We start from the raw sequence: 10,701 nt of genomic DNA on the forward strand, positions 1-10,701 counted from the left end.
CCCATCCCACTGGGGGGGAGTGAGCGAGCGGCTGTGTGGGACTTAGTTGCCGGCTGGGGTTAAACCACAACAAAATTATAAATACACCTGGTGATGACAGCTGGATTATAATGGATAGTTTCTCATGCACCCTGTTTTGCCTGTATAGAATAATGTTTGCACATTAATCTGTTCAGCAGTGCAGAACAAATATTGTCATTTTTTTAGTTTATGAATTTAAAACAAATAAGTATTTACAAGATTTTTGCCTTCTAGTATTGAACAGCTTTACCCCTCTTAACTGTTAAATGGGGTTACATTTTTAAGTACTGCTACAAAAGCTGAACGGCACTTTTGTACATTTGGACTGCTGCCTCCGTAGTTTGGAATTTCCAATAAACAAGTTGCTCTGCTTTGATTTTCACTGCCAAGTTCACAATTCTCAAACAGAATACAGTCAACTTTACTTCATATTCAACTTTTTTTCTGGCTGCCTTTCTACTTACGGACTGTGCAAACATTTAGCAATTTCTTGGAAGAGCTAAAAAAATTTTAATATGACTCTTGATAATTATGTATTTTTTCTGGAAAAATTAATTTCATTTGATTAATGTCATTCCTCATTTTCAGACTAAATAAATTATAATTCCACAATTAAATTTAACGAAAAGATCTTCTTTGAGTCAAAATATTTTTCCCCCTGCATACAGCCTGATAAAAATATAGAAGAGAAAAAAGGCCTTTTTATTTCTCCCACTGTCTTCTTACACAAAAAGCCAACTCTGGACAATTCTTACATGTTTTATCTGTAAATTATCTAGCTTAGCGTTAATAGCATTTCCACTGAAGCCCAAGGAATACCTCAGAAATAGTGTAACAAGACACAGTATGCCAACGTAAAGTTCACCATCACATTTACAGGACAACCATGTGATCAGGCCCAGTAGCATGGGTTTATTGAAAGGCAGGTCCTGCTTGACCAACCTGATCTCCTTCTATGACAAGCTGACCCGCTTAGTGGATGAGGGAAAGGCTGTGGGTGTTGTCTACCTGGACTTCAGCAAGGCCTTTGACACCGTTGCCCACAGCATTCTCCTAGAGAAGCTGGCTGCTTATTGGCTTGGACAGGCGTACTCTTCGCTGGGTCAAAAACTGGCTGGACGGCCGGGCCCAGAGAGTTGTGGTGAATGGAGTTACATCCAGTTGGCGGCCAGTCACAAGTGGTGTTCCCCAGGGCTCAGTACTGGGGCCGGTCTTGTTTCATATCTTTATTGATGATCTGGATGAGGGGATTGAGGGCACCCTCAGTAAGTTTGCAGACGACACCAAGTTGGGAATCTAAGCATAATTATCCATCTCCTTTTCTCTCTAAAAACAAAATTGCACATCTGAAGTGATACATTTCTAACGCTGCTGAGCTGGCCCAGAACATAATGCACTGGCTCCAATGTAATGCACTGCAGTCAGCCGTTAACAGTCAGGCTTCTCAGGCTTTTTAAAGGCATGGACAGCTGTAATTCTGTGCTACCTGCAAAGCTGGCAGCTACTGTTCATTCAGATAGGTTAGTCATCCAACAGTTCCAAGTGTCAATTTTATATGCATTATGTACCAGTTCTTCAAAACTGTTATAATTTGCGTCATAAAGATGATAATATTTGGAGTAGTACACAGTATTTATTGTATGTTTTCAGACTATAGCATCAATCCATAAGCTGGTGTTTCTTCCATTAGTATCACTAAATTTTTTTTCAATTGGACTATACTCAGAAGACTTGCATAAACATTTCTCCATTACCTGAAAGGAGGTTGTAGCGAGGTGGGTGTCGGTCTCTTCTCCCAAGTAACAAGCGACAGAAGGAGAGGAAACGGCCTCAAGTTGCACCAGACGTGGTTTAGATTGGGTATTAGGAAAAATGTGTTCCCCAAAAGGGTTGTCAAGCACTGGACCAGGCTGCCCAGGGAAGTGGTTGAGTCACCATCCCTGGCGGTATTGAAAAGATGTGTAGATGTGGCACTTAGGGACGTGGTTTAGTGGTGGGCTTGGCAGTATTGGGTTAACAGTTGGAGCTGATGATCTTAAGGGTCTTTTCCAACCTAAACGATTCTATGATTCTAAGATTCTGTCATCACATAGATGCACTTTCACGCAGTTCCCTTCTTGCTAATCACGGCTACATCCTCTCACCACTTATCTTGCTGCTTCTCATCTGGTTCTCTCTAGCCTTTGAGGCAGTTTAATTGATAAAAGATCAGAGGGAATATCTGAAGAAAAAAGTGGAACTTTTTCTGCCACAGCAGTGAGCTAAACTGGCTCAACATAAGATGTATCAGCCACAGATATTACTAATATTGTTCACAACAGAGATCATTATGCCTGTAATCGTCCCAGTATTTTGCATTGCATGATACAATTAGTTACCCTTTAAAAAAATATGTATAATTTGATTTTTCCATAATTCACACCATTCACTGGGTAACTACAAGGATGGAGATTCCACAAACTCTCTGGGCAACCTGATCATTAAAACACAGAAAATTAAGTAGCCTTCACTGAAAAAAAAAAAATTCAACAGAGAGAATTTGGAAGGGTTGCACATATTCCATATCTAACACTTCTGGAAATTGCATTACACTCTTCTGTAGAAAAGAATGAGAAGGAGTACATAGAAAGTATAAAGGATACTTATTCAGAAAAGCTAATATATTTAGCCTTACCTCTCCGTGTCTTAAAGGTGTAATAGCTCCTCTTGCTACTGCCATTCGGAACAACGTTTCTGTGGCCTGCATCAACAAAACACACACACAAATCAGTTATTTAAAAAACAGACAACCCAGCTCATTAAGACTTCTTTCAGCTTTTATAACATTTTTTAAAGTGTCAGCTACCTTTAGCACCCATTTTACAACTGAATCGCTTCAGTAAGTTAGTTAGAACAGTCTGCATAGGTTAGGCAAAAGATTTTTGCAAGGCGAGAGGTCTATCAAGGATTTTGGTCTCAGCTGAAGTAGCCACCTTAACAGTTTGTGGTACTTCCTGAGACACTGCAGCAGATACACAAGACTCTTCATTCAGGCCAGAGATGCTCAGCCCCATATAATGGTCTTCCACAGGTTGTCAGGTAAAAGTGGGATACTAAGGGAAAAAATAGCTATATGGTATTTTACAACTCATGAAACTAGTTTTTTAAATTGCTGTTTAATATTATACACTTAAGTTAACAAACAAGTATCAGAAAACAAGAGTATGATGCAACTCTTTTCCTAAAAGCACCTGAGCCCCTCTTAACTCTTAATAACGGTGGCATTACAAAACACAACATCATCATGTGCAAATGACAGGGAACACAACTTCGGGGAAATCTTTAATTAGGTTAATCTTTAGTTAGGTTGCATACCTTTCTGTGCTAGTTGTCCCATCCTTTCTTTAATCCAGTGAGACAATTAGCACATACTTCTGACACAAGCATAGATTACTCACTCTTAATTCAGGCTATAATACCAAAAAAGCATAGGTTCTGTATCACATTTCTTTCTACAAGCTGGTTGCAAAAAGGCATGAAAAAATTCACTGGTTACATAAAAACATGGATTTGCACATCAGTGTACACAAGAACAGATTTGTTTTAAAGACTAGTTTCCATAGCAAGTAGTGAAGTCGGTTTCAATTTCAACTGCAATTAAACATGTTTTTAATATCTGGTTCTAATAAAAAAATATTCTAACATTTAAGGGTCTATGTTAAAAAGTAATTAGCAGGCTGTTTGAAAAAATGTTTAGAAAGTTTATAAATAAAAGTAGTTTGCAGTAGCTGATTATCTTTCTAAATAGTGATTTAAAAAATAAGCAGCTCAATGCTTACATGACTGCAAGACTTGCTGGGTTCATGCTACGCTACCTTAAGATAGCTGTATCTCAACACATGTAATATCAAAGGTATCTCTTGAGATTAATTCTTCAGTCTTCCTAGACACAGATTAAGTGGGGCTTACCCTTTTCTAAATAAATGCCTGCAGATAAGAATTTTATAAAAGAGCTTTTAATTACCTTATGTTTCCCCCCCATCTGTAAATGAATGTGTGAGCTCCAGAACCTCGGACTGCAAAATGTATTACTTCATTTACACCCGCAACGGTGCAGGGCAATGCCCAAGTGCGATTCTTCTTCTCAAACCTTTCTTCTTTGAGAGATGAAGCGAACCTCATACAATCTTTTGTATTTCCCAAAATTGGTTTCTTTCACCAACATTTTTAAGGATGTTTCAACCGAATTGAGCATTCCGTCAATACAGCTAAGCTGCTTTTGTTTCTTTTGAAAACCACTGGTGTGTGTGACTTTCTTTTCACATCTACTAGTAAAAGATCTCTCTTAATACACTTGTACTCACATCGTTAATGCCACATGTCAAAACCATTCAGAAACAAGGAAAAAAATCACAGCAACAGCAAATCTAGCACCATAGATGTCCTCCCATGGGCACGACTCTTCATGTACCAAATATCACTAAGAAGATTAGCACTACAATCACAGCTTCCTACCCAAACAGCGGGGGGGGGGGGGGGGGGGGGGCCCCATGCCTATAGCCATTCGTGCACTGACAATGACAAGGCTGGAGATAAAGTTACTGGGTTTTTAGGTATGCAAAATCCAAGACGATGTTTAAAAAGTTCATCTTTCAAAAGAGTAATCAGACCCAAGCTTACTGTTGATGTAATGTTTAAGGTGAAGGAGGTGGGCATTAGCAGAAAACATTTCAAGTTTGTATCCTTTCTACAAAGTAAACTAAGTGTGAATAGTATGTTGAGATTCTAATAAAACAATGTCTTGCATGGAAGAAGAACAAGATGAAACCATTCAGACATTTCTTTAACACCTTCACAAAACTATAACATCACACAGACTAACGATAAAAGTGATCAGACTAGGAAAATTTGGCCAGTCTCAAAATCTGAATTTATCTGTAACACTTCTGTTTTGGACAAACTCCTGCACTGTCTTCAATTTCCATCTTTTTCCTTTCTGCCTTGCAAATGCAGGCACAAATAGAATCGTTTGGCAGAGACCACCTGGGTCATCTGGTCCTACCCAGGGCCTCTTGGAGCAGGCTGCCCAGGGCTTGTTCAGGCACATTTTCAGCATCTCTAAGGATGGAGGTCCCACAAGCTCTCTGATCAACCTGTTCCAGTATTTCACAACAACGTTTTCAGTGACAAGTCCACGAAAAAATGCAATTTACAGATGACCTGTAAATTCCCTGTGCCTCCCAAAGAAGCACAGCCCAGCTCCCCAAAATCTCCTTAAGTGGTGGAAACGCTTCGTGCCAGCCAAGTGGAAGGCCATCCTTCCTTCTGTGGTTTCTAGCTGTGACAAGCCAAGCCACACTGAAATCCTGAAACACAGAGCATCCTGCTGGCATTCAAGCTGCACAGGTTGAATATGGAAGAACAAGCATGGGGGGTGGAGAAATTTAAAATATAAATTTACCAAAAAAGTCTATTTTTTTGAAATGTTAAAGAACTCCATCATACTTAATGCTCCATAAAGAATAGGGGAAAAAAGCTGCATGAATGAAGAATCCCACAACAGTAATGAAAAAAGAACAATATGCTCACACACCTCGTATACTTTCTGAAATTCTGTATGTGATAATATCTTGCTGATATTAAAAGGATCCCTACAAGACATCAAATCTGCTTTGACTAAAAATCCAGTTTATGGAACACATCTTCCCTGGTATACACTTGGTTTTTAATTTCAATCTACCAAAGTTATTAGTACAATAATAGCCAATATTCATAGTTTGTTTATTTAATTGGATTAAATCTGATAAAAACATACAGAGTACTGCTCTGTCACAAATTAATCTATCTTTCAATACAGGCTACCTAATAAAATAATTTCTTGGACTTCTTCAGCAATAGATTTCTATTGGAAAAGTTTAGCATACTTTTAGGCATCAGGTCAAAACTTTCATTCTGCCCCACAGAGCAGTTTTCACGGCTCTTTTAGTTCACAATTCACAGTATCCTTGAGCAGAGACACCCACAGTTACATGCCATTTAGAATAAGTTTAATTACCTGGTTGTAATGTCAGCCCTTTTCAACCCTTAAAATACCTTCTAAAATTCTTGCATATATTTCTATTAGACGTTTATCCACTGAATGCCAAGTTTTTACATACAATTACATTCATTGCTTCCTAATTTAAAAATACAGCATAAATTACGTCAATTTTTAAATGCTGAAAATATCAAAATAGTCTTGTATTTTATGTTAGGATGTGTAACTGTGACTATGAAATACAACTGATTGGAAATATTTATCATTGTGTCAGGATAACCGATTAAAAAGGAAAAACTGTCCATTTAAGTAATAATAAGTGTTCCCAAAGAAACTGCCGACTAAGAATTTAGATCATTTTTAACTGCTTCTGCCTCTGTTAGCATTAAATATTTCATTATAATCAGATTTTTTATGAAGCTGTAAAAATTTAAGATTTATCTGCATTCAATTCACTGTGAATAAGCCTTAAATAAGAATCGTTACAGGCTTAGGCAATTACTTCTATTCAGAAATGCGAGTCAGAGGTCCATAAGAAAGCAAATTATCAACAGATGGTTTTAGTGATCTCAGTGTGAAATAAATGTGTTGCCAAGCTGATAGTTATTGAATCCTAAAATTGTTCTTCATTGTAAGGAATGTATACTGTGTTACATTATAAGTGAGGTGAAATGGCAGCCTCATGTATCTTACCACTCTGTGACGCCGTGCAAGCTCTAATGTCATCTCCAGACAAAGATGACCAACTGTTCTCCCTCCAAGAAAGCAGTCGCTTCTGTTCAAATTCCTTGCAATTGTTTTTTTTTTTTAAAAAAAAAAAAAAAAAAGAGAGAGAGACCACTTGTATGAACCAGAACTAAAGTGGAAAATAATTGTGCATTATTGATGGAAATTGTGTGAAAAACAGCAAGAAAAGCAGTACAGGTATTCACAAAGTTAAAATGGTCTTATAATAAAAGAGTTACTGTTTTACCAAAGTTAAAACTCCAAATTCAAGCAGTGGAGGGGATTGCTAATGCAAATTAATTAATTTAGAAATGCATGCTTTTTAATCACCTGACAAGTTTTGGCATCTACTTCTAAACGAGCATTTAAAAAAAAAAAAAATATCTTTAAAGATATGTCCTGAAAGGCACAGATCTTTGGAAGTCATTCACAGCAATTTACAGATTTAATGAAAGGCCCAGATCTTTGGAAGTCATTCACAGCAATTTACAGATTTAATTAAAATGAAAATGGTGCAATTCGTTATAGGAATAAAAATGGATGGAATACCACAAAAGACTTTTTTTCACTCCTATTAAGTTTGCTGATCTTGGCTACAATAGCTGGCTGACAGCTCTGGCCTGTAAAATTTGTGTTTCTTCACGAAAAGCAAATTACATTAAGAAAAGGTTCTTGACAGTCTATCTGAAATCACCAATAACATTTCTCAACTTGATTACATATTGCAAATGAACTCTTGTTATAGCCCTTGTTAGCTAACCATCACACAGCTTTTGAAAACAAGCACGAGTGCTGTAAAATAGAGATTCAGTGAGATTCAGAAGCAATAATGAATAGGAAAATGTACAAGAAGTTTCTGAAATCAAATTTTTTCCCTAATTTCTGTCCACAAAATTTCAAGTGAAAGGCAACCCTCTCCATCTAAACCTTACTCCAGATGACAGATTTAACTTAACTGATGAGCTTATTTATTGTTACAGCTTTTGATGAAATTACTGCAATACCAATATAGAATTTACTGTCATTCTATATATTTTATGGATTTAAAATATATTTAAAATCTGTTAAAATCAGCACTGAAGCTGAACTGGTGCTTTTAAAGAGACATGTATTTAAATTCTTATTTTCTGGAAAACCATAAAAAATTTCATTCATTCCATTTTACAGGTGTGAATTCCATGTACCTCTGTCTTTTACTTTTTTAAAGGAGTCTGAATGTCTCTGCCTTCATTATTGAACCATTTGAACCTTACTTGTAGAATTAGATCAGTATATACTTGACACCTGTGAGACACAAGCTCTTTCCGTTCAGTTATTAGCAGATCAAATCACTTCTTACCTTTACCTTCTATAAAAGCAACTTAACTATGAAGTCAGTAAAGACTAAACAACTTAAATGCCACCATAAAGCATATTTTACAGAGCTCATGATAGCCTTGCACCCGTTTTCTGAAACTTCTGTTATTTTCTTCCATTTTCAGCTTTCAGAATGTGAACACCCAGAGAAAATATTGCACTGAACACCCACCTTTGCATTCCGTAACATTTGATCTCCCTTTCCTCTGGTTACTTATACAGTATTTGTCCACATATATTAGAAGGATAATACAATTCTATTATATAATCACGTTTTACTGCCTGCCCCAAATGAAAATAAAGATGCACATAGAATCATAAGGAACAGAAGGAACAGAAGGACACATAACTGCAATATTCACAAGCCCCAGCAATCACCAGCTTGCAGGACTATCTTGTGGAAGCTCTGGATGCACAAGAGAAAGGCCAAATCTGCTCTGATTTACAGGGGCAGAGGGAACACTAGCTTGAAGATTAGAGGGTAGAAAGCAAATAAAGCACATACATGGCCTTGTATCTTATACAACAAAACTACTAAATGAAAAAGGTTCTCCTTTCTCAAATAACAAATGTACGTTGATTCCCTAACTAGACGTTTGGGGTTTTGTAAAACTCATCACTAATATAGCATAAATAAACCAGTATTAAAAGTAACAAGATTAATAGCATGGGTAGCTCTTTTTGAGTTACACTTTGCTCCTTCCTTACGAGTATCTGCAGATTTGTCATGTAAACATAGGTTCAACTTTACACATAGGTATTTGATCAGTTCAGTGCAATTTCTATTACACTAACAAATTCCATTTGCCCGTTGAACTAAATCTGCACTTTCAGGGTTAATGAACTCTCTTACGAATTAATTTACCTCTACTCTACTACCTAACTAAACTACTCTGATCTTCATAACACCCAAAAGATAATACACATCATGGTGACAGACTTTGCATTTAGCCTTTGCTATGTCTCCGCTGCAAGCACACCCCCTTGCTGCAGACCGGCTCACCAACCTCAGCCTCTCCTTAAAACAGCTTTAAAACTTACAGCTGCAGAACACACACACAACAAATGAACCAAGCACAAAAATAATCAAGTATTGTGCACTGCCAAGAGAATGAAATAAAGGCATTAGTATTTATTTAACTTAATATGAACCCAGTAGTCTGCAGTTGTGGTATTTGTAACTTTTTCCAAGATGATAATTTTTTTTCTTTTCCTGACTTCTCTACCTGTTCTTCTCCCTTTCCTTCCTTCCACCCCCCTCCCAAAAAATGCTTGGTATTTAATTGGGATTCCTGGTCCCAGCCTGTAACTGACTTTCACCTTTTTCTCGTTTTCTCTGCAACAAAGGAGTGAACGGCTCAACACTGCAATTAACTAAATATCAGGAAGCCAGAAGGAAGAAAAAAAAAAAACTGGCAGTATAACACTCATGAACTGAATTACCCACAAACCAGGCCAGCAGCCAGCATGGGAAACTGGAGAAATAGGCCATTTAATCTCCTCTGCCTTGACAGAAATGCCAGAGAAAGGAGGTCCAAGCGAGGCTGCCTCGCCACCAGCACCAAGCAGAGGTTTCTGCATCTGAGAAGCAAACTACTGAAGCCAGCTAAAACCTTCCTCCTTTTCCAATCGCACGGCAGAAGGACAGAAAACAGCTGCAAGCCAGCCTGCAGAAAGCACATGACAACTGTCAAAAATGGTTTTGATTAGTAATGCTGCCAGATAGAATAAAAGATAAGAGCTGAAAGACCACTCTGGCCAGCCCAGGAATATACGAGCACACTTGCACGTAGTCAGTGCTCCCCCAGGACTCGGGGGCAGTGAACTCTTCAGATTTCCAGCTCCAAAATGCTGAGAAGGAGCACATGCACCCATCCATCCATCCCGTACCATCCCTGCAATGGGAAGACTTCCCACCTCCCTCCACCCCCTTTGGAACTGATCCATGGGGGACATTTCTGCTGCCTGGCCAGGCGCCGCTGGAACAACAATGTGCAGAAACAACAGGTCTGCCCAGGCTTGATGCAGCCACCAAGTGTCAGGACAACAGGGCAACACTGCCCTGAGCCCACAGCTATACCCAACTCCAACACTATACAGAATCATAGAATGGTTTGGGTTGGAAGGGACCTCTAAAGGTCATCCAGTCCAACCCCCCTGCCGTGGGCAGGGACATCTTCAATTAGATCAGGTTGCTCGAAGCCTCATCCAACCTAACCTTGAATGTTTCCAGGGATGGGGCATCCACAAGTTCTCTGGTCAACCTGTGCCAGTGTTTCACCACCCTCAGCATAAAAAATGTCTTCCTTATATCTAGTCTGAACCTACCTTCTTTTAGTTTAAACCCAACTCCAACACTATACAGAATCATAGAATGGTTTGGGTTGGAAGGGACCTCTAAAGGTCATCCAGTCAAACCCCCCTGCCACAGGCAGGGACATCTTCAATTAGATCAGGTTGCTCGAAGCCTCATCCAACCTAACCTTGAATGTTTCCAGGGATGGGGGATGGGGCAGTTCTCTGGTCAACCTGTGCCAGTGTTTCACCACCCTCAGCCCTCAGCATGTCTTCCTTATATCTAG

The 10,701-nt window shown here is 38.5% G+C and overlaps 1 protein-coding gene across 1 annotated transcript in view; it reads right to left on the bottom strand.

Annotated features, from left to right (window-relative positions):
* The window catches only part of TMEM135 (transmembrane protein 135), a 185,485-nt gene that overhangs the window by 114,727 nt on the left and 60,057 nt on the right, over positions 1 to 10,701 (bottom strand). The window contains exon 5 of the mRNA XM_019473930.1: positions 2,696 to 2,761. Within this exon, the coding sequence (XP_019329475.1) occupies positions 2,696 to 2,761 (66 nt within the window). The remainder of the gene's footprint in view (positions 1 to 2,695; positions 2,762 to 10,701) is intronic.

This window comes from Aptenodytes forsteri, unplaced genomic scaffold, assembly GCF_000699145.1.
Source record: "Aptenodytes forsteri isolate BGI_AS27 unplaced genomic scaffold, ASM69914v1 Scaffold376, whole genome shotgun sequence".
Classification (NCBI taxonomy): Eukaryota; Metazoa; Chordata; class Aves; order Sphenisciformes; family Spheniscidae; genus Aptenodytes; species Aptenodytes forsteri.